General features: G+C 46.2%; 3 protein-coding genes across 4 annotated transcripts in view; 2 read left to right on the top strand and 1 right to left on the bottom strand.

Moving 5' to 3' along the window:
• The window catches only part of VWA1 (von Willebrand factor A domain containing 1), a 29,541-nt gene extending 26,630 nt beyond the window's left edge, over positions 1 to 2,911 (top strand). Inside the window, exon 6 of the mRNA XM_038376949.2 lies at positions 659 to 2,911. Coding sequence (XP_038232877.1) covers positions 659 to 699 — 41 coding nt within the window. The 3' untranslated portion in view covers positions 700 to 2,911. The remainder of the gene's footprint in view (positions 1 to 658) is intronic.
• Positions 2,912 to 9,502: 6,591 nt separating this feature from the next.
• Positions 9,503 to 18,326, bottom strand: LOC119845239. Of its 2 annotated transcripts, none has more exons than XM_038377215.2 (5): positions 18,191 to 18,326; positions 15,318 to 15,451; positions 13,171 to 14,044; positions 11,037 to 11,210; positions 9,503 to 9,832 (listed from the first exon to the last, which is right to left on the bottom strand). In XM_038377215.2, exons 1-5 carry the CDS (start codon positions 18,235 to 18,237, stop codon positions 9,667 to 9,669), a joined length of 1,395 nt encoding a protein of 464 aa, XP_038233143.1. In that variant the 5' UTR covers positions 18,238 to 18,326; the 3' UTR covers positions 9,503 to 9,666. The 2 variants fall into 2 exon arrangements, with proteins under 2 accessions (XP_038233143.1, XP_043355928.1); XM_043499993.1 differs by lacking the exon at positions 18,191 to 18,326 and adding an exon at positions 16,355 to 16,952.
• A 269-nt stretch (positions 18,327 to 18,595) lies between these two features.
• ATAD3A (ATPase family AAA domain containing 3A) overlaps positions 18,596 to 24,400 on the top strand; it is a 62,752-nt gene continuing 56,947 nt past the window's right edge. Inside the window, exons 1-5 of the mRNA XM_038376973.2 lie at positions 18,596 to 18,881; positions 20,115 to 20,191; positions 20,744 to 20,845; positions 21,734 to 21,793; positions 22,283 to 22,352. Coding sequence (XP_038232901.1) covers positions 18,662 to 18,881; positions 20,115 to 20,191; positions 20,744 to 20,845; positions 21,734 to 21,793; positions 22,283 to 22,352 — 529 coding nt within the window. The 5' untranslated portion in view covers positions 18,596 to 18,661. The remainder of the gene's footprint in view (positions 18,882 to 20,114; positions 20,192 to 20,743; positions 20,846 to 21,733; positions 21,794 to 22,282; positions 22,353 to 24,400) is intronic.

The raw sequence follows: 24,400 nt of genomic DNA on the forward strand, positions 1-24,400 counted from the left end.
AGGTGGGTGTGCTGGCATGGCTGCACCAGGGGGAAGGTGAGATAAGGGACCAGAGCAGAGCTGCAGGGAGGGGCAAAGTTGAGAAGGGCTTGGAAGGTGAAAACTACAAGATTGGAACTTGATGTGGTGAAATGGGGGAGAGGGGAGGCAGTAGGGGGATTCAGAGAGGGGGCGATATCATCAGAGTGATGGTAAAGGAAGAGAATCTGAGTATGAATGGACCGGGGAGGGGGCGTGTTGGGGAAGAGGTTGTGGTAGTCGAGAGAGGGGAGGGGACAGGCTGGGAGAAGTGTTTTCCTGTGTGGACAGAGAGGAAAGGTCAGAGCTTGGACACTACCTGGCTAGGCAAGGCCAGGGAGAGGGAGACCAGACAGCCAGGGTGAAAAATCAGAACACTGGATGGGGGGTAATAGGCGCCTATATAAGACAAAGCCCCAACTGTCAGGACTGTCCCTATATAATCGGAACATCTGGGCACACTAGGCCGGGGGATGGAGGGGGGGTCGAGTTGAGATATTTCTGCCACCCCTCCTTCCCCACCCGGTAAAGACCGGAGCCATGGTGGAGCTATGTCTTGGGTGGGGGGGTGAGCTCTCTGAGATTTCCCCAGAGGGCCAGATGGGCAGAGCTGACCATTTGTCCTTTGGCCCTTCTCCAGCGACAGCCACACAAGGATACAAGCACAGAAGGAGAGCGTGAGGGACACTGGACTGAGCTGTTCCCCTACAGAGCGAGGGGAAAGGATTGGACAAGGATGAATGGGGGGGACCTCACAGATCAGCTCCCATCCTGCATTACCCCTGGAGATGTGTGGTTCCCCCTAGCTGTTGTCAAGCCCACAGGCTCCTGAGACTGTAAAGTGCGACCCCCAGCTTATCACATGGCTTGGCTGGCTGGAGCAAGCAGACGGGCTGATGGATCCCAGTCATGCAATGGATGCAGGTTAAAAATTGTGCTAGTCTCTGCATTACCCTTTCGTATGTTCCTACACCTGAAAAATTAGTGACGAAAAGACAAAGTGGGAAATCTGAACCATCATTTGCTTCCTGTTTTTTATTCATTTTCTGTCATGTTTTGGTTTTTGCAGAGTATAAGTGGCCTTGCACTGATCACAAGTGGCTGGGAGCCAAATTGGTCCCTGGTGTATAACTCCACTGAAGCTGTTGGAGTTAGACTAGGGGTGAATTGTGCCCAGTGAGATCAGTGGGTTTGGGAAGCAGATCTAGGTCTTGTGACAGGGAATAGGGTCGGACTGCAAAGAATAGATTCACCTAATGAATAGCACCTTCCATCCAAACATGTTCAGCGAGCATCCCAACGGTGCTCCGGTCATCCGTCTCTGAAATGCAGCCACCTCTGATGTGGAAGGACAGAGCCTTTAAAGGAGCTTAGAATATGCAGGGACAATCCAGCTAGAAGGAACATTTGGGGAAAGGAGAGAAGAGGGGATGTGAGACCCCATCTGGAGTTTGGCCAGGACACGGTGGTTAACTCCCTGACTCTTCTAAAGCGTCCCGGGTTATTTAATAACCACAGCCAGTCCAGACCTTGATTTATGTCTCTCTCCGAAGACTGGTAGTCTTTGCATGATTAACTCCCAGGAATGGAGCAGCAGGGTTGTTCCAGGTCAAGGTTGACATGCATTGGCAGAACTGTGTGAAGGAAGCGCATACAGGGCTTGCTCCATCAACACTGCTTCAGGCTCTCACTTCCATGGATACTAAATTCCGCCCCCCATCTGCTCAGAAATGAGGATTTCAGGAAATCTTGCTCTTCCTCCCACCCCCCCCAACCAAAACAGGTACCAGATTATATCCTTTTCGGGCAGGATCAGAAGCAGCATGTCGTGGACACAGAAAGGCCAGCTGAGGTGCGCACGTGCGCGCACGCACGCACACACACCCACACCATAGTTGGTGCTAGTTTAGCCCAGCAGCTGGAAGATCCAGGACGACCTAGATCAGGGAGATTAATTTACTCTCATGCCCCTAGACGTGTCCCATTTGAATGCGTTTGAGTCCCATCAGCAGGGCCATATAGGGGAAGCTCGCACTGCCGCTACCTGTTCGCGGTCTTACCCCACCACTATAGTCACATCAAAAACTTTTTCAAATACCTTCTGCCCTGTCTCAAATCCTGTGCTGCATGTAAAAGGAGATTGCTGTGGGAGGAACACCGCTTAGCTGTTTTCTCGCCCTCCAGGTTTGGTCCTGCTGCCTTTTCGAGATGGGAAGATGTGTAGGGGGAAGTGAGGCTGCTGATCATTTTAGTACCTAGTGAAAATGCCATTTTGGATTTGCAGTTCCACCCGCCGGGGCGTAGGGTGTGAAGGAGATGTACATACTTCTCTGTGCCTGAGGGCGCAGCGCCAATGTGCATGCATTCCCCTAGAAACGCTAGCACTGTTTGGTCTTCATTGCTTATTTAACCTGCATGTGAAGCATTTTAATAGCTGTCCTGTATGTCTGGGAAGCCATGTGATAGATCCTGCAAGCCCTTCAGGGGCCTGATTCTGACTTTGGAGTCAGTGGGAGTTTTGCCATTGACTTGATTAGACCCGATGTGTTGAACTCCAACTGGGTGGCTTACATGGGGCAGAGACCTTGGGCGCGCCCTTTGCACAGAGGTGACTGTCACCCATTGACTCCAGCAGGGGATCTTACAGGGCCTGTGTTCTCCTTTGGCAGGTGCGTGTGTCATTGACTAACATTGAGGTTACACCTGCATCAAGGGGAAGATACAATCCCGAATCTTTTATGCAGTAAAATATAAAAGCATCTTGTTCGTTCTTGCTGTAAGATGGAGATCATTTAATTTTGTGCAACTCCCTGGCATAACTTACTATGCGTTAACATTGCCTTCCCTCTATTGTAATGCATTCTTTTGAAGACAATAAATTAAATATACAAGATCTATTGAGTTGGACTGATTCTTTCCTGCTGGCTTACAAGGTGGCAAATAGGTTAAAGGTAACTTTTTCTCCGATAAGAGGGATGTGTGGAAAACCTGGTATTCATTTTAATGATAAGTGACTCAATATAATTGTTCGCATACACCTTCATGGTAGGTAGCTGTGGCAAGAACTTATGATGGAAATACTCAAAATCTGCAGTTCTAGGGAGACCCTCTTTCTATACACTGATTAAGGTATGTATTGGACTGAATAAAAAGTAATATTAAAATACATCTGCCGGATATGCAGAGTAACCAAGCTAACGTTGCTGTAAAATCCTCAGCTGCTGTAAATCAAAATAGATGGAGTTACACTGATTTACACGAACTGAGAATCTGGCTCCTTAATTTTGCGATTTGTCTGATCTGTGTGTGTTTTTATATTCCCAAGCTGAATGTTTCAGTATCCAGATTTTTGGCACGGTACACACATACCACAAGGATGGGCGTGTTAGAAATACCTACATAAGATTTACAATAATGTTGACTGTTTCTGTCAATGCCACAAGGGTGGAAGATAAAGCAACTTTCTACCGTCGTCCTGTTTAATGTCTTTGGATGTATTTAACTCCTGTGCTGTACCCTGTGTACAGGTCCTGTGTCGATGTAAAAGGAAAAGGCAAAGGGAAATGAGTCAGTGTTCCGTTGGTTGGAATGATGCCTCAGATCTAAGCAGAAATGAAAATGGTTTCAAAAGGAGCAGGAAAGTAAATGTCATTTTGATGATAAAAAATGCGCTTGAGCATATAGGGTTGTGACTGCGGTGCCCATGAGCCCCAAACATTCAGCCTTGCTGGGTTGAATGCAGTGGTCGAAACTCAAATGCTTGGGAAATAAATCCTTGTGGTTTAGGGTATAAGCCAAGCTTATGAGGAGGTTAGAGAAGAGCTTCTGCTACAAGCAGATTAGTCCATAATTGCCCACTTTGGGGTCCTTTCACCTTTCTCTGAAGCACCTGGTGCTGGCCAGTGTTGCAGACTGCACCAGCTGGGACAACTGGTGGGATCTGCTACAGGAACCCCTACGTTTTTGTGCAAAGCAGGCTTCCCCAGCCTCCTCTTGTTGAGGCCTCCTGGGTCTTCGGAACATTGCCTGCCAGTCATGTGCTGTTCCACCTGGAAAGGGAGCAAAACCTTCCAGTTTACTTCACTTGTTATCAGAACATCAGAACGGCCAGATTGGGTCAGACCAAAGGTCCATCTAGCCCAGAATCCTGTCTTCCGACAGTGGCCAATGCCAGGTGCCCCAGAGGGAATGAACCGAACAGGGAATCATCCCATCACCCATTCCCAGCTTCTGGCAAACAGGCTAGGGGCACCATCCCTGCCCATCCTAGCTAATAGCCATTAATAGACCTATCCTTCATGGATATATCTAGCTCTTTCTTGAACCCTGTTATAGTCTTGGCCTTCGCAACATCCTCTGGCAAAGAGTTCCACAGGTTGACTGTGCGTTGTGTGAAGAAATACTTCCTTTTGTTTGTCTGAAACCTGCTGCCTATTAATTTAATTGGGTGCCCCCCAATTCTTGTGTTATGAGAAGGAGTAAATAACACTTCCTTATTTTATTATTATTTACTTTCTCCACACCAGTCATGATTTGATAGATCTCTATCATATCCCCCCCCTTAGTCATCCAAGCTGCAACATCGCAGTCTACCCAGGGGTATGTTCTTAGCTCTGCAGGAAAAGCCAGTGTATTTGGCCCCAGCTGTAGAGTTTAACTCTGGTGGTTTTGTTTTCTTAACTCATAACAAACCCTGCTGCTCTGGGGTGAATTCCTCTTGCAGCTTTTCCTTGCAACATCTGAGGCTCAAGCATACTTCAAAAGGAAGCTGCACTCTGGCTAATGTGCTTGAGCAATTGTCTCCAAGCAGCAGGGATGTCCCGTTTGCTCAAAGCTACTGGCGCCCAGAGGGCTACAGAAGCAGGTACTCAGCTAGCATCCATCAGCATTGCTCTATTGACTTTAATGGAGCTACAGTGCCTTACCCCATTTATTGAAAGAAGGGGTGAGGTAAGGGACTGCGGGAGGGAGGGTTTGTTGTCATTGGTCAGGAGAAGAAAATAGTTCTGTGGGGTATAAAATCTGGACCAGTTCCCACAGGCCAAGGGGAAGCGTTCAGCCTGCCAGGAAAGTGCTCTGACAACAATATGTGGGATGAAAAGGCTCCCAAGAGCGATGGTGTTTGTTCAGGGCTCCTCTTTCCCCTTTGTACTTTCTCCTGTAGCACCATGAGTCCCTACCATACACAGCTGCTGAAGCCAATGTTTCTGCATGCTCTGATGGGGGGAGCGGCCGTCTGTGCTACAGCCAAAGGGGAACGGATGGCTTCCTTCCAGCATTCTGCCATGAAGTGTGTTATTAAATCCCAGCCTTTAAAATCTTCAGAGGAACCAGACCAGCAGGTAAGAAACATTTGCAGATGACCTGAAAATGAGAGCGCTGCCTAACTTACTGGCCTCTGCCTTTGCGGAGCTTTCTCTCCTTCATCACCCCCAAACTGCATGACTGGGGGGAACATTGCCTTCAAATGGACCGAGGACCAATCCCATGCAAATGCAGCATCTGCATAGAAAAACTAGAAGAGAAAATCTATAACAGCTCATCTCCTAAAGCCTGGGAGGAGAGCCTGAGGTTCAGCTGAAGATGTGAGAAGAGAATCTTCTTTATTTCAACGCACATTGCAACAGCATTTTCCCTAGGAGTAAATATGGTACTCTTTGTGACCCTGCATGTAAATTTATAATCCACAACCACTTGCTTGAAAAAGGCCCACACATCCCATTTCTGATGGCAAAGGTTTTATGTACAAAGCAGAAAGGACACCACTTGGTTCCCCCCCCCCCCGACTATGTATTCAGTTTCCAGAGTTGGTAGGAAGAAAATATTGGCTTTGAGTTCTGGCTTGGATTTGGAACAGACAAATGTGTTGAGTGAATGCAGCTGCTGGAGATGGACAGGTATAAAGCCAATAAAGACGATGGGTCACTATTGCTGGTCATTTGTGACCATAACTGCACGTTAGGTGGTTTAGTGCAATACATAAATGTTGCATGTATTCTCTTTTCCAAAGAATTGTATGTTGGGTGGGATTGCAAAGGTGTCAAAAGGACTTAAGCACCCATATTCCATGGAAATTCAATGGGGGTGGAATACCTTAGTCCCATACAGTCTTTTAAAAATCCCAGTGGTTGTCACTTGGGCTGTTTGCTGCCTCATTTCATTCATCTTTCAAGAATCAGCAAAATCCAGACCCTTGGAATATTGGCTATTCATGAGGTAGAATCTGCAATATTTTATTAATCATCCATGTTACTCATTTATACAGAATTTCTACAAAACAATCATCCCACAAGAGAACAATGATCACTTGAAAGGGAAGAACAGGCTTACAAGCTAGTGAGATAAGAGAGAGAACCACTTTCAAACCAAGATGTAATGAGCCACATTTTCAAACATAGATGCCTAAAGTTAAGCTCCAAAATCCCTAGTTAGGCATCTAGACTGGCCTACTTTTTCTAACCCATGTGTACTATGGAGAATACCCTAACAATGATCATTTTCTTGTGCTACCAAAACATAGGGTGAAATCCTGGCTTCACTGAAGTCCTGGGAGTTTTGCCACTCACTTCATTGGGGCCAAGATTTCACCCATCTTTAAGTCAGAAAATCTTACATATGTACAGTATAAAGAAAAAGGAGTACTTGTGGCACCTTAGAGACTAACAAATTTATTTGAGCATAAGCTTTCGTGAGCTACAGCTCACTTCATCGGATGCATCCGATGAAGTGAGCTGTAGCTCACGAAAGCTTATGCTCAAATAAATTTGTTAGTCTCTAAGGTGCCACAAGTACTCCTTTTCTTTTTGCAAATACAGACTAACACGGCTGCTACTCTGAAATATGTACAGTATGAATCCCTATAGCTTAAATTCTAAGTGACAAATCCATCGCCCAACTAAGTGGCAATAATCCCTAGGCCCTATATACTCCTCTTTATCCAGATCTCAAAACACTTTACAAAGGAGGGTAAGTATTGTGGGGGAAGGGCTAGCTTAGTGGTTTGAGCATTGGCCTGCTAAACCTAGGGTTGTGAGCTCAATCCTTGCAGGGGCCATTTAGGGATCTGGGGCAGAAACTGGGGATTGGACCTGCTTTGAGCAGGGGGTGAGATTAGATGAGGTCCCTTCCAACGCTGATATTCTATGATTCTATCATTACCCACATTTGACAAATAAGGAAACTGAGGTTCAGACAGGCAAAATGACATACCCATGCTCACGCAGCCAGTTGGTGGCAGACCTGGGAAAAGAAATAAACTCTCTTGATGCCCAGTCCTGCGTTCTAGCCACTGGACCATGCAGCCTCCCATGTAAAGATAAAAGAAAAGGAGTACTTGTGGCACCTTAGAGACTAACAAATTTATTAGAGCATAAGCTTTCGTGAGCTACAGCTCATGCATCCGATGAAGTGAGCTGTAGCTCAGGAAAGCTTATGCTCAAATAAATTTGTTAGTCTCTAAGGTGCCACAAGTACTCCTTTTCTTTTTGCGAATACAGACTAACACGGCTGCTACTCTGAAACCATGTAAAGATGTTTGCTTTCTCATGTGGCTGTTACTGGCTCTGAGAGGCTATGGGAGCCAGGAAGCGTGGCTCAGTGTTTAGGTTTTGTGTTTTGGGGGAGGGGGATTTAGTGGAGGATGGGGAGAGATTATTTGGAGTTTTAGTTCAGTTTAAGTTTTATTTTTTTAAACTTCAACCTCCCAGTGATATTTACCAACCAAGCATAGCAGCATTGTGCTAACGCAGGAGAAGCAGAATGTGAAACTGACATGGATCGCTTCATGCCCTCACGGAAATGCAAAAACTAAACCAGGATAAACAATGAAAAGTAAATTTAATTTGAAACATTTCAGTTTATCTAGGGGTACTACTGGGAAAAGGGATGTGATCGGTTGCCTAACATGGTATCTTTCTGTACTGTACAGGGCAGATCAATGCAGTTGTAAATGGACAGGAATGGATTTGAACAAAGTAACAGTATTCTCAATAGGTCTGTCACTTTTCCAGTGTTCAACGGGCAGGCTAAAACAATAGCTTCCCCAGGAGAGGTAAACAATAATAGCAATTATCGACATCTCCAGTAGAGGACTAGCCAATTTGTTTATGTCAGACCAAAATGAGCTAGGGGGAGAGAGAGTGATGACATTTATCTTCTTTATTCGGGTCCTTCTGTGCTTGTGAAATTAGTCCCTATTCCCAGATCCCCTCTGTAATAGTTCAGAATATTTTGCCTTCAGTGTAGCAAATAGATTATCTGTGCTGGAAAGCTGAAGTACTCCAAACCAAGACCTACTAATGCCCCCCTGTGATTGCTAGCAATGATCACTGATAACAGAGTTTTATTAAAACAATCAATATATTCTAAGGCCTCTGTCGGAAAATTAAAAATGTTAATTAGAAAGTTGTTAAAGTAGAATTAATTATATTGTTTAGGGAACAGAGATGGATCATCCCTAGGCTGTTTGTTTGTAAACTGTGGAAATAATGGACACTGCAGGCTAAAATCTCCAAAACAATCAACCTACCAGCCTGCCATTGTCTTGGCTTCCAGAACTGTCTACATTGCACCTTGGGATCATGCAGCAGAGAACATCTGTAAGTAGCTGCAGGAACCCGTGCGCCTTTTGTTTCCAGATGAACCTGGGCAGCTTGCTGCTTTTAGAATGCTCCACTAGCCAGCAGCTAATTACAGAAGGGATTAAAGAAAGAATGAAGGAAACTCCAAAAAAGAGCAAGGAGTCACTCTGAAACTGCACTCTGATGGAAGCAAATGTTGAAAAGAGAGGCCACCATCAGTGGAAAGGCTGAACAAATGCCATTATGCTATTTATCAATGTGTCCGAGCCAATCAACGCCATGTTCTGAGTTTGGTTATTTTTTTTTCCATCATCTCAAACTGCAGGATCTGACAACTAGGGTTTTAGGGCTATTTCTGTGGTCCTCATTATAATCTTTCCATAGATTTGTTCCCTTAACTTTTCCCTGGCCTCAATCCTTTCCCCTCCACTTCAGTAAAAGGCTCTTTTATACTGCAAATAAGTTGATTCAGGATAATTCCTCATAGGGTAAGATTTCCCCCCGTGCGGAAGGCCAACACATAGATTTTCTGCTGGCCCTTAGTACAGATGTGAATAATAGCATTAGTGATTTAGTCAGTTATTATTTATGATAATAAGCCAACTTCAGCGCTGAAGGCAGTGAAGTTGCACTGGAGTGGAATTCGCAAAAAGAAAAGGAGTACTTGTGGCACCTTAGAGACTAACAAATTTATTAGATAAACCCATTGTTTCATGTTCTCTCTGTGTGTGTATATAAATCTCTCCTCTGTTTTTTCCACCAAATGCATCCGATGAAGTGAGCTGTAGCTCACGAAAGCTTATGCTCTAATAAATTTGTTAGTCTCTAAGGTGCCACAAGTACTCCTTTTCTTTTTGCGAATACAGACTAACACGGCTGCTACTCTGAAACAATGGAGTGGAATTGGCCCAGAGGCTACTGGGTCTAAAGAATTCCCCTCTCCACTATCTTGTTTCGTCTTCATTAAGCACAGCACATGGGCCTCCCAGAATTCACAGGCTGGAGTCTCTGATTGCATCTCCTACCACCACAGGTTAGTTAGAGCTCTTCCCATGCATTTTTGTTATTACTAGAGAGAGTGCAGGTGAGCAGGTTTCAAATGCTGTTGGAATTCCTTGGACATTGCTGCTAGTTCCTGCCTATAGTTATATACAGACTGCAAGTCCTGGCTGTTCCTCAGCAACTCGTTACTCTTGTGGGCTTCATAATGAAACTGGGAGTTTTTCATCTCATACCTAGAAAAGAGAAGCAGCAGTACTGGACAGGCTCTGAGACGGGAATAATAATAAAAGCCACAGGGGGCAGGCACCACATAAATGGTTCTTTCCCAAACATGCCTCATCCTCTGGACTCTTCTTTCTATCCCCAAATCTTCCAAGCTCTGATCTCAGCTGAGCCAGGGTGGAAGTCATGATAAAGTAGCATTACTTTTGTATTGGTGACTCTCCGCCCAACACACAAACCTATCCAATGCCTGGACCCAAAAAAGATCTGACCCCAACCCCAAATATCTGTGTGCAGAGAATCTTGCCTCTCCAGCGTCCTGCCTTTCTCTCCTGGATGCCCTAAGACTCCCTGGTGTGATGCATAAGGTACTCTGTGGCATCGTCCCAGATGGTGATCAGACAGAGCCGTACATGTAAATGGATTAAAGGAAGTTCATTAAGTCTACAGGCAGCCTCAATGTGCTACAACCCTGCCTTGGGCGGGCCCCAATTTAGAAGGATGTTATAGAACCCTCATGGGAGACAGGACACAAGTCACTAACTGACATGCAGAACCAAGTGACCCTCACTCTGGGAAACTTTTTAAGAGGCTCAATAATAAATCTCCCACTATCTAACCAGGTACTTATAAGGCCCTCATGGCTAAGATCCTGGAGTACTTCCCCTTATGTTAAAAACAACAATACACTCTCTCCTGCTTTACAGACACCAAGACTGGACTTTACTCTTTAGCAAACACTGATTTCCTCCTCCCATGAGCGCCCCCCCCCCGCCATTTCTCACAGAGCAAAGGAGGAGACGGCTACTCCATGACCATTAGCATCATCACTGCTTCAGATTCACAGGTTTGTTAGTTAGCCTGTGCTCCCTCTGTTGGTTCAATAGCTGCTCCTACATTTTCAGAACCCGGCACCAATCTGCACCCACAAAATGTGCATGCATGCACAGATCTATTTTGGCTCACAATACTAGGCCCTGCAGAGGTCAAGGTTTGAAAGCTTAGTCCTGAGGTGATTGGCTTGGTTTTAGATGACAGCGTGAAGCATTTTGGAAGCATTATAGTGAATTGTGAAGTTATTTCCCCACCAGACTATATGTGAGCAGCCAAGGAGTTTTAAGCTGACCTGGGTCCAAGCACCCTTTCTCCTTTGGAGAAACCCAGCATGCAGCCTGGCCACTTGGGCTACCCACAAGGTTGAGGATTTGCACTTACCACTTTGGTTTTGGACCCCGAGTTCGCTCCAATTCTTGCTGCCTCTTTAGTTCTAATAGCCATTCCTCCTCCACACGCAGGCGCTCCAGCCTGAGACAAGCCAGCTCCTTCTGATACGGAGACATTTCTATCAGGGACCTCCCAACAGCACCTTCTGCAAGAGTCTGCAAAAACCTGATCGATCAACAAGAACAAGCCCTTGCATTTCTATAACATCTCTTAGCTGGGGAATTCAAAGCATTTCACAAACTGTGGCCCAAAGTGACTAGTGAGTTTAGTTGCTACAATTGTTGAGTGCCCAAATGGATTTTCAAAGGGCAGGTGCTCAATATTTTCTGAAAATCTGGCCCCTTTAAGGTGGCTCAAGCTGGGCATCCAAAATCACTAGACCGTTCCAGCTCCCCCCACCCCCAAACGTGTGATTTTCCAGATAAAGGAATAGGGGACATCCGGCTGTTTATGGTGATGTGGAGTTTGAGGAAGGGAGTGCTGGAAGACTGACATCTCTACTGGGACAGAGTTAAAGGTGTGTCATGTTTTACACTGTTTGTTCTAGCAGAGAGGTGTGTCTCTGAGTGAAGAAGTAAAAAATGTCATGTTAGAAGCTTTAACTTCTCATTTCCAGGGTTTTGTGTAAGTCTGTTATGTATAAAGTAAGCTTGACTCACACACACCATAGGGTTTTTATGTATTAATACAGCTCTAAAGCACAAGACATCATGAGAATGACTGCTTATATCATAGGTAATCATCCACTAACCGCTTCTCTTAAAACAATAATTAGCACCTCCAGTGACACTGGTGACAGTATCACGTGAGTAGTATGGCCAATTGGTTCATTTTATCATTCATGACTTGTGTGTTGTGTGATGTTATGATTAACACGTTATGTCATACATAATCATTCTGTGCTAAAAAGATTTATATTGTAGCATTCTAGAAGTATAAGATTGATCAGTATTTAGAAGTGGGAAGTATGCATTAGGTAGCGAAGTAAGCAGGGCTGACACGCAAGGCCCACAGCCTGAGGTCTGGAAGATGTCATACTTAGCCATACTAGGCCACAGGCTTAAAAAAATGCTTGACATAGGGTCATTTTTTGGTCACTTACTTACGCCACAAGATTATGGGAAAGATGTACCAGTGGGTGGTATTGTGAACAATTAACCTGAACAGTAAGTTTTGACTACAAGATACACAGTAGTCACATTGTTCTAACACAGGCCCTTACCAAAGCTTGCACTATGTGCATCAACGCTAATGGGAATAAAGGAACTACAAACAACCTGCCCAATATTCTTGGGGGACACAATATAAATAAGGAAAACGAGGGTGGACAGCTTCATCCTCATATGTGGAGTGTAGATGTAGTCAGAATCACAAGATGAAAGAGGGCTCCCAGACTGGGTAAAATGAGTTCCCTACAGGAAAACTCCAGCAGGAACCATCCCTCTACTGATGATCAATTGGCAAGACATCCATCAGACCCTAAGAATAGGAGTATGACTATATTTCTAACTTGTGCTTAGGTCTTTATAGAATTTTTATATACATGGGTAATCATAACTTTAACTGTAACTATAATAAAACTTGTAAAACAGACTAGCCCTTGTACTTGTGAATGTCTGTGTGGTCACTATCCTGGGTCTTTAGGTGTACATAGAGGCTCTAAATCGGAAGCAAGAAGCAGAGGTGACTTTCGCTCTTTTGAGCTTGAAACTGTAGCGACCACAGCTGAAGCCAGGATGGTGTAATACAACATTACTAAATTCACTTTAAATAAAAAAGGCTACAGAGGTGATGTTACATTAAAAGCTACAGTAAAATTCTGACTTCGGGTTGGTTGGTTGGTTTTAAACTACGTGCTTCTGGGACTGATCCAAAATCCATTTAAAATCAAATGGAAAGACTCCCAGTGGCTTTGGATCAAGCCCTAAGGTAACAAATTAAAAACCACATTACAATGTAGCCTGGGAATATAATGTACTTTCTTGTGTGTGTTACACTGTTTGGACAAACCAGTGTGGAATGTGGTCCAAAGTTACATCTGATAGTTATCTAGTAACATGGTCTGGACTCGCGATGACAGGAAGAACTCCTGGAAAGCTTGAATTCCGCACAAGCCTTTTCTTACCGTTCATTAATCTCCTGAGCTGTTGGTGAGGCTACAGCAGTGGAGGGCAGACTGTAAGGACTCCAAGAATAGCTCAGTGTTCCTCTTATATTCATCCTGGCCGGAGTACAGGACCTGGCAGCCAGGGCTCCTGGTTTGTATATTCTGGATCGTGATTGTCTGGTTGAAGCCGTTTTCTTTCTGCTGGACCTGGACCTGCCAAAGTGCGGTGGAGGCTGGGCACAGGCATTTGCCTTAGCAGAATTTGGTCTCCAGATGGGTCTAGGTGACTGTGAGCGAGATCTTAGCCACCGGGTTCTTTTGGGAGCCGGAGAGAATGAACGGGATCGGTTGGTCCCAGAACGATCAAGGGAGAGGGACCTTTCAGGAGAGCAATCCTGCACTGGGATTTTAGGGGGCAACAATGACCTGACTCCAATCACATGAGGAGCACCAAGCTTCACTGGGAAAGACTCTGTATGTGCGAGATCCAGTGATGGCACATAGTTCCTACTTGCAATCTCACTCCCCAGGAGCCCTGGCACATGGTTGACGGGTGATGTGGAGAATGTCTGAAGGCCTAAGCTTGTTAGTGTTGGATACTCTCCCAGTGGTTTGACTAGATGTCTTGGGTTCAGAAACCACTCTGACTCTGCTGATTGCTTTGGTGAATCTCCAATGTCTGCCTCTGCATTGGTCCCATTATGAAATCTTGGCCACGTAGAATTAAAGGTGCTCGAGTTGACTGTAGTGCCAGAATCTACGGCATAATCTTGATGAGGGTCAAAACTCAGACTTGAGGCCAAACTGTCCACCTGAACTTTAAGTTTCCGCAAACTTTCTTCTAAGTCATCAATGCTGGGACTCTCTTCTATATATGGAGATAAGTTAGTTTCTAGGTGGTGAAAAAATGCATTTATTTAGGAAATGCTATTAGTTATACTTGTAGACTGCTCTACATTATCAGTAGCTATTATTAGCACAGTGCAGAAATAACATAGTATAGGTACTTCTGTCAAAGGATCTCACTGCACTTTATAAACTAAGCTTCACAGCCCCACAGGGATAGAAGAATTATTCTGTATGTTATACGTATTGTGGCACACAGCTCTACCCTTAAGGGGTGGACATTATACAATGTGTTATAAATAAGGCAGTCAGAGATAAGTATTGGACATCTTAGAACCGACCCTAGAAAAATCTGGATGAGATGTAGTCAGGTTGAGGATAACTATTGGTAGTTTGGGATTATTCTCATTTTAAAGCACAATTTTTCATAAAAATAGTAGCAGAGAATATGGCCCAATAATTTTACATCTCTTAGGGATTTGCATTCCAAAGGATCTCAAAGCACTTCATATGCTATGGGACAAATCCTGCAAACACTAACTACTGACTATAACGTTTACTACTGTGAGTGGTGCCACAATCTCCACAGGAGTACTTATAGTAGCACGCACTAGGTCCAGTAGTAAGTATTTGCAGGATCAGGTCTTATATACATACAGTACCTATGAAATATAGCCAAGTTTGAGTCTGCCCTAGAGAATCTAGGTTCGTCAGTTCTGATGTTTAGACCACTATCTACACCCCTCCTGTTTTAAACAAAAACAAAAAACCACCACCATTCTCCTAGATGCAAAAAATACAGACAACATTAAGTGAGTTAACACTTCATGCAATTTTTAAATCCTTTGGTAAAATGTATTTGCTCTCATTTTGGATTTAAAAGATCTATATTCTGTATGTTTAAGAAAATACACACAAATATGACAAAAAGAAAAGGAGTACTTGTGGCACCTTAGAGACTAACAAATTTATTTGAGCATAAGCTACAGCTCACGAAAACTTATGCTCAAATAAATTTGTTAGTCTCTAAGGTGCCACAAGTCCTCCTTTTCTTTTTGCGAATACAGACTAACATGGCTGCTACTATGAAACAAACATGACAGAGATCCTTTTGAACATCAGTCTTCTATAGCTTAAATAAAGTGGTCCTTATCCTGATGTCACTCACACTGGTTGGCTCCATTGCACTTATTCCTGATTTACACTAACTTGAAACCTGAATAGGGCCCACAGTCTTTTCCAGATGATAAGATATACTATGTAAAAAGAGCATCCACTGTCAAAGCGGTGACTTTATCATGATTTATATTATATCCTACCAATTTGTTTTTTAAATAATGAAGTTCCTTCCCAGTTGCTGTGCAGTGTCTGCTTCTTTTCTGGTCCTTTGAGGCTCAGATGGTGAGTTGTAGTAGTTTTCTGGGTGCTGCTAAGGAATTTGTTTGGCTTCTCTCTTTAAAGAAAAAACAAACATTTTAGTGTTGAGTGTTTGTATTAAATTTAATAACAGGTTGTATGTATGTTTGTGTTTCTCTTGAAACTGGTGGGAAGTGTCCACTGTAGTCTAAATATGCATAATAGTCTATATTCAGATGTGAACTATGTCTAACACAGGCTCTGACAATGGCAGCCTCCAGTGGTATCTCAGCTCTGAAGTAGGTGGTTTATTGTGGAAATCGAAAGACAGAAACAGACTTGAATTGCTTCCTCTCCCTTACACCAATGTAAATTACTAGGAACTTCATTTAAGTCAATGGAGTTGAAATGGTGAAAAGCTGGTTATGGGAGAGCAGACTCCAGATCACTCTGAACATAGAATGTTTGTTTTCCTTCATTGTCTTAGTTTCTATACTCGTAAATACTTTCACTCATTCCAAAGGCTGCTAGTGTTGATCTGTGCCATTCAATAATCATTTCTGCTGTTTTATCCAAAGTGGTGTTAAAGTGCACATAAACAGGAATAGCACCTCTAGTGATACAAGCTAAAATAAATATTGTAAAGACTTTCAAGCCTCAAGCTTATAGGTATGAGCTGATCAGCAGGTGCTTTGGTAGGGATTTTTTCATTCCTCTGAAACTTTCCCTTTGGTCACTAGATCTTAGCTGACTTTTCCAGTGCTGCAGGAACTGGGACATGGGAGTTAACACACCATTGGTCTAGCTGGCTGGATTCCAGACACTAGAAGGCACCCTGGTTTTTATTAAATTATCTTTCTCTTTACCTTATTTTTGCTGTCATAAATGAACAGAAATTCTGCAGAACTATTTATTTCTTTTTACAAGAGATTGACTCTATTTCAGAGTAAATTAATTTTACATTCTCTGCTGTCTTTTGCTGGGAAGCAATGCTGCTTACCTGTTGCTGGAAACAATCACTGCTAGGTCAATTTTCATTAATTCCTCAAAAGTGTGAATATGGTAAAGTTAATCCTCCCATTTCTACAGGATAATGTGTGTAAGCCTCAAAGCCAAGGGTGGAAAACCCAGACTCCTAGATTCAACGCCTGCTATACCACTGAGCTGCTGTGGGATCTTGGCCAAATCACCTTTCCTCTCTGCGCTAGCTTCGTCAGCTGTACCTAGGCCTTGTACTTTCCTACCTCATGGTGATGGGTGTGAGCTCATTAATGTGGGCTGAGCACCTTGGTTAGAAGGAGCTAGAGAAGGGCAAAGTATTATAATAAAGCAGGAGAACTCTGGGGCTCACACTTTGCGCATTTCAATTGGGGGTTCATATCCCCACCCCCTGGGGGTCATTCCATGGAGGCCGATACCCCCTTGCCTCCTGGAAGCGCTCCCGGGGTTCATGTCCCCTTTCTTTGGGAGGTCCATATCTCCTGGGGGGTGGCTTCCAGCTTCCACCCCAGACACACCACACGATCCATTGTCTACAGCCAAGCGCTGAGGTACAACCGCATTTGCTCCAACCCCTCAGACAGAGATCAACACCTACAAGATCTTCACCAAGCATTCTCAAAACTACAACACCCACATGAGGAAATAAGGAAACAGATCAACAGAGCCAGACACGTACCCAGAAGCCTCCTGCTGCAAGACAAGCCTAAGAAAGAAACCGACAGAACTCCACTCGCCATCACATACAGTCCTCAGCTAAAACCTTTTCAACGCATCATTAGTGATCTACAACCCATCCTGGACAACAATCCCTCACTTTCACAGGCCTTGGGAGGCAGGCCAGTCCTCACCCACAGACAACCTGAAGCATATTCTCACCAGCAACTACACACCGCACCATAGTAACGCTAACTCGGGAACCAATCCATGCAACAAACCTCGATGACAACTCTGCCAACATATCTACACCAGTGACACCATCACAGGACCTAACCAGATCAGCCACACCATCACTGGTTCATTCACCTGCACTTCCACCAATGTAATCTACACCATCATGTGCCAGCAATGCCCCTCTGCTACGTACATTGGCCAAACTGGACAGTCCCTACGTAAAAGGATAAATGGACACAAATCAGATATTAGGAACGGCAGTATACAAAAACCTGTAGGAGAACACTTCAAGCTCGCTGGACACACAATAGCAGCTGTAAAAGTAGCCATCCTGCAGCAGAAAAACTTCAGGACTAGACTTCAAAGAGAAACTGCTGAGCTTCAGTTCACTTGCAAACCTGACCCCATGAGCTCAGGATGAAAGAAAGACTGTGACTGGCTCACCAACGACAAAAGCAGTTTCTCTTCCCTTGGTGTTCACACCTCATCTGCTAGAAGAGGGCCTCATCCTCCCTGCTTGAACTAACCTCCTTAGCCCGAGCCTGATTCGGGCTTGCATAGTTATACCCGCCTCTGGAAATGTCCACTACGGGCATCCATCCGACGAAGTGGGGATCCCCCCCCCCCGAAAGCTCAGGCTCCTACACGTCGGTGAGTCTAGAAGGTGCCCCAGGACTCTTTGCCGCGTTTACAGATCCAGACTAACACGGCGACCCCTCTGATGCCCTTACCCAGGGACACCCCCCCCGGGGTTCCTCCCCCCGCCCCCAGGGGATCACCCCCTGCGGTTCCTACCCGCTCCTGCGGGGTGGGTAACACTCCCCCCGGGGTCCTTCCTTCCTCCCCCTCCCGCCGCAGGGGGTCACACCCCCGGGCTTCCGCCCCCCTCCCTCCACGGGGACCACTCCCTGGTGGTTCCTGCCGCCCCCCCCCCGTCCCGTACCTGATCCGGGCTCCGCGGCCCCGCACCCCCAGCGCTCGCTCCGCCATGTCCGGAACCGGCAGCTTCCCCTCCTTAGCGACGCCCCCAACACTCTCGTTGCTAGGCGGAAGCGCCGCCCCGCTGCCTTTCCCTTCGCCCCTTCTCCTCTCCCGTCCTGACCTCGAAGTCCCGCCCCCTCAGCGGTCTCGATAACCAATCGGATTACTCTTCCGAGCTGGCTCCGAGAGTCCCTCTCCAGAATCGAACCAATCGGAAGTAGGGAAAGGCCTCACGTGACCTCGGACGTGCCTCTCGGCGGGACGGGTTGAAGTCATTCCTAGCATCACCAATCAGAACTCCCGAGAAGTTTCACGTGCTGGTGACGCCCGGCTGGTCTGCTCCAATGGGCGCAGGGAGGGCGGGGCCGCGCCTGCGCGGCGGAAGCGGCGGCCGCTCCGCGTGTGGTTGGCTCCCGGCGGCGGCGCGGGCACCATGTCGTGGCTGTTCGGGCTCAACCGGGGGTCTCCCCCCGCGGCGGGGGATGGAGGCCCGGGCGGGGCCGGCCTGGCCCTGCCGCCCCCTCCCTCCGCCGGGGGCCCCGCAGCGGGGGACGGAGCCGGGGACCGGAACACGCCCAAGGACAAATGGAGCAACTTTGACCCCACCGGGCTGGAGCGGGCGGCCAAGGCGGCCCGGGAGCTGGAGGCCTCCCGTGAGTGGGGGCTGCTCGGGACTGAGGGAGCGGGGTGGGGGGCTGCTCCGTTGCCAGGGCAAGTGCCCCGTAGCAAGGCCGGTGGGGGCTGCACGGCAGGTCCGTGGGGGAGGGTACGTGGCTGGGGGATCCCTGCCAGCGTGGGGAGGGCCGGGCCGGGCCGGGCCAGTTGCCCCTGCCATGAGCTTAGTGCTGGTGGCAGGTGGAGCTGAACTGACTCTCGGCGCCTTTGCCCAAACGCCAGGCCCGGTCTAGTCCCTGCTTTACACGCCGTCCCGACGGCCCCACGCCCGTCACTCGCTACCTGGCTGTGCGGGAGCCGGAAATCGCAGCTCCGGAGGCTCTGAGTCTGGTTGTGAGGTTGCTCAGTTCATGTGCCTCTGCCTGGCTTTGGAGAGATGACTTGTGCGCCAGGAAAGGCGTTTTGTCTCTGCAACTGTCCATTCTTCGTGCTTCTGCAGAGGCGGGTGGTGGTAATGATAGTCCTGTTGATGGAAGCTGGTTCATTAAAACCTGGGCTGAGCCCCCCCACCTACTGAATTCACACAGGCTAACCAGCCGCCATTAGCTACTAATAACCTTGTGCAGTCTCTGGCCTGCATCAGGTTCAGATCTGTGACCTAGAAGTGGCAGACTCTGTGTCCTGTGAGCAGGCCCCCTCTATTTCCATTCATGCGTTTGGTTCAGCACCTCATTATGATAAAATGTAAATTAACAAATTATAACGCACACAGTTTTGAGCCCTGAAATACTCCTTTTTGAGAAATAAACTAGCCATAGAATGTTTTTGATCTTCCTTGCTGTAACAGTTGAGAGCATTTGAGGGTGATGAAGATTCCTGGCCAGAAGTGCAGGGTGTGTAACAAATTTTTGGAAAATAACACACGAAACACCTTTCTCTAATGTCTTCAACACTGTGTTGTTTCTTTAAACATAGGGGAAATAGTTGGAATTGGCAGCTGCTTTCAGGCAGCTCTTGCGCATGGTTACACCAAGCGATCAGAAAAGGAGGACTTGTGGCACCTTAGAGAGCAATCAATTGCTCAATGCTCTTTTGACTTGTGTTCCTCGTATGACTGTGTTTAAAATGCCTAGACACTGAAAGTTTTATGGATAGAAAACTTCAGTTTCTAGAGCCATAAGTGTGACATCTTTCACCAGCACCAAGTTTGCTTAGAAAAGTAGGATCTAATACTACAGAAAGAAGTTCTTAAACAACCTTATTAATTTCAGGCCATGCAAAAGAGGCTCTTAGTCTTGCTCAGCTGCAGGAACAGACATTGCAAATGGAGCAGCAGTCCAAAATTAAGGTATGTTGAGCCTCAGGATCAAATTCATGCCTACTGCAGCTCTGCTGACTTCATTGGATGGATTTTGGCCCTCATTGTCTAACGATCTGCCTTGGCTATTTTGATTTCTTCTTGCACAGAGGAGTTCAGTTTTAGTACACTGCCTTTCCCTGCCTTTTCATTACTTCATTTAATTTATAAAAGAGAGAGTCTGGAAATGCAGCATTGCAGCTGGACTAATTTCTGCTCTTTTACGGGGTTTATGTCCGTGCTAAGAACTTGTGGTATTTTGTGGTTCGTATTGGTATTGTAGCTCCCAGAATATCCTTTATCCACAACAGCAATACATTTGTTTCTTTTCCCAGTACCTAATTTGTGGTGTCTGAGCCTCTAATATAGCACGGTACGTATATGTGGAACTTTGCAAAACACACAATCAGATGTGATCCCTGGTCTTAAGAATTGCATTACTCCACTGAGGAACCGAAACCTATTTTGAAGAATATGATTATCATTTGTAGCCCTCTGGAGGCTTTTGTGTTAAGTTGATGTATGCTGGCCCATTTCTTATAGGAATACGAGGCAGCCATTGAACAGCTGAAGAACGAACAGATCCGGGTACAAGCAGATGAGAGGAGAAAGACACTAAACGAAGAAACCAGACAGCATCAAGCAGTAAGGAGACTTGGGGAAGCTAGCAGACATGATGGCTGGCTTGTTGTGCTGGCTGGAATGGGAAACACACCATGAGAGGCTTATTCAGTTACACCAGCTATCCTCTACCTGGGGGTTGCTGTCCCTAAGGGGAGGTCATCCCCAGTTGAATCTGCCTCATTCCCCAGCTCTGGTGTTCTGTTGACGCTGGTTTGCATAGCTGCTTGTAGCAGACCCTCAGACACCCTAAAGAATCCAGTAAATTGGACCAGTTCCTTGGCTCTGCCTTTGAATCATCTTTAACTGCTATAGGGAATTGGTGTAAAACATTCTAGGACGCATCCTTGCTTGCAAATATCAGTCATGATATGAAAAAAATGGAAAACTACTGCATGTCTGTTGGCTAGACAATGAAATGCATCCTAAATTACTTGGAGTGCAGTCTCAGATTGCCTCTAATTTTCCCTGTTTCTCTTAAGTCTTCTGGAATCTAACCCTTTGGAAAGAGATGTCAGGAAATTACCATCTTAACCCAGAATTTGACAAACTATTTTTCTTTTTATGAGCTGGCTTTTGAGCAGCTTTTTGATGGAGTGTATCAGTGGGTTCTAACAGCTCTTGGGTCAGTAATGCTAAAATTGGGGAAATGCAGTTCAGCTTATTGCTGACAAACTGGTTTTTAAGGTTCAACATCCTTGCCATTTGTCATGAGTCCTAATTTTATATGTATCAACCCCCTCTGCCCTACATCTTCAGCCAGCAGAGCTTTTTTGGCACTGGTCTAGGACTGATTGTCTAACACATTGACAGTGTTCTATTTCAAATGCTGATCTCGTTTGCTTCTTATACTCAAGTCTTGTTGCTGATTAGAGCAGGGTTTTTCTTGCATTTCTTCTTTTCTTTTTGAAGAGGGCCCAATATCAGGACAAGCTGGCAAGACAGCGCTATGAAGAGCAGCTGCGACAGCAGGTAAGATGTTCCATCTTCTAAAACTGCTGAGAGCTTAGCCAGTCTGTGTTAATTTCACTAGGAGCAATGATGCTAAATTGTGCTCCACCCTCATGACCCAGTGACTGATGCTATGCACTGCTGTAATGAGAGGGCTTAGATTTTTTTTTGCACAGCCTCAGGGTTACTACATTCCAAGCCTAGCAGGTCTGATGCAAAAGCAACTGACAGCAAATAGGACAAAGGTGCAAGAAGTAGCTGGGAGAACATGAGATCCTGAATTTGAGTTTTCATGGGTTTTTGGAGGAAGAACGTATTTAATTCTTAAGTATTGGGTGGTTTGTTTGTTTTTTTCAGAGCATTTGTAATGTTTAGGTCTGCATGTGTATTAGGTTGATTGGTGATCTTAAAACAGCTAGTGTGTATGAAAACTACAAACAGTTTCCCATCTTCCTGTTTTGCCTTTTCTCCCAACCTAATTCATCTTCTGATGTGATCTCTTCTTCTTAGCAACTCCTTAATGAAGAGAACTTGAGGAAGCAGGAGGAATCTGTGCAGAAGCAGGAAGCAATGAGGCGAGGTAATGTCATATTTCAGTTTCCCCTTTTGGTTGGGGATTAAGTGGCTATTCAGAGCAACCTCTGAACTGTATTTGGAGTGCAAGTACATACTGGCTGGTAGGCCATTAGAGAGCTCATAATGCAGGATCTGCAAGCAGCAGCTAAATCACAGCTGTTTTTAGGGTTTGTCTGCACCGGTGGGGCAAACTTTTTGGATCGAGGGCCACATCTGGGTATGGAAGTTATATGGCAGGCCATGAATGCTCACAGAACTAGGGGTTAGGGTGTGGGTTCTGGGGTGGGGCCAGAAATGAGGAGTTCAAGGTGTGGGAGGGTGCTCCAGGCTGGGAACGAGGGGTTCGGGGGGGGATCGGGGCAGGGGGCTGGAGCGTGGGGGGGGTCAGGAGTGCAGGCTCTGGGCGGCACTTACCTCAAGCAGCTCCCAGAAGCAGCGCAATGTCCCCCCTCCGACTCCTACATGGAGGCATGGCCAGGCGGTTCTGTTTGCTGCTCTGTCCACAGGCGCTGCCCCTTCAGCTCCCATTGCCCCTTCAGCTCCAATCAGGTTCCTGGCCAATGGGAGCTGTGGGGGCAGCGCTTGGGGCGGGGGCAGTGTGTGGAGCCCCCTGGCTGCCCCTACGCATAGGAGCCCGAGCGGGGGGACATGCCGCTGCTTCTGGGAGCCACGCAGAGTGGGGCAAGCCCCAGACCCTGCTCCCTAGCTGGAGCTTGAGGGCCAGATGTGGCCCCCGCGCTGTAGTTTGCCCACCCCGGTCTACAAAGAACATTTAGTTGACAGCAAGCCAGGGTGTGAATCTACCCTCACTAGCCTGCTGCAAACTAACTGTCCTTGTGGACCCCGCTGACACACATTAACAGTTCCCTAGTACACTTTGATCTACTCTGTTTCAAAGCAGAGTGGATCAAAGTGCATTATGGAACTGTTAGGGCATGTGGGCAGTATCCACACAGACAGTTAGTGCAGGGTAGATTTAAACCCCAGCTTACCGTGTGTGAACTGTGTATTCTTGTAGACCTCTTGGAGTTGCTGGTGCCTGTAGCTCATTTCTGGGAAAGGCAAAACTTCTATAGAGAGCCTTTGTTTAAATAAAAGTACTCGAGCGTGGCCTACAGTGGCTGAACACTGCAATACACCAACCTTTCTTGGCCTAAAGAAAAGGAGGACTTGTGGCACCTTAGAGACTAACAAATTTATTTGAGCTACAGCTGAATTCATCGGATGCATTATGCTCAAATAAATTTGTTAGTCTCTAAGGTGTCACAAGTACTCCTTTTCTTTTTGCGAATACAGACTAACATGGCTGCTTCTCTGAACCCTTTCTTGGTCTAGTAATACTGTAGGTAATGCAGCACTCCTGCATTTCCTGCCCTCAGGATTTTATCAGGAACCATTGGAATCAATCGGGTATTTTGCTAGGACTTCTCTAGAGCATTAACACTTGAAATCCAGTGTTGATTTTAAGTATTGTGTTAGCCTGTCCTGTTTGTGACCTGGCTTTTTCTGTAGACGCGTAGAAATTAGAAGTGGAAAAGATCTGTGAAGTCATACAGTTCCCGCTGTTGCAGTCCAGCACAGTACTGTCCCCTCTAATGCATCCTCTAGTGTTTGTCTCTAATTTTAAGTATTTCAAACGCTGCACCTTGTTGGGAGATTGTTCCATAGTTAGGCTTGGCAGGATTTGATTTAAATTGATAACTGTTGGCATATAAATTTCACCTGACAAGCTGAAATCAACGAAAAAATATCAATTGGTGACAGTTGTTGGGAGTGCAGCCTCCCCCTGGCGCCTGCAGGGATTGGATGTCAGTGGCCTTGCAGCAGGTCAGAGATCCCTCTGCAGCACCAGTGGCACTGGCTGTGTCCTCACTCCTATGACAGCAGATCAGCAGAGGGCTCCCAGCTGGGGACAGAGCCATTCAGCACCATGGTGGCCTCCCCCCGCGAGCAGGGCTTGTCATCCTCCGAGTCCTGGCTGGGGTCTCTGCTCCACCCTCGCTGGACCACCGCCTTCCTGCACCTTGTGCCTGGGTGTCTTGGGCTCCTCTA

This window comes from Dermochelys coriacea, chromosome 18 (assembly GCF_009764565.3).
Source record: "Dermochelys coriacea isolate rDerCor1 chromosome 18, rDerCor1.pri.v4, whole genome shotgun sequence".
NCBI lineage: Eukaryota > Metazoa > Chordata > Testudines > Dermochelyidae > Dermochelys > Dermochelys coriacea.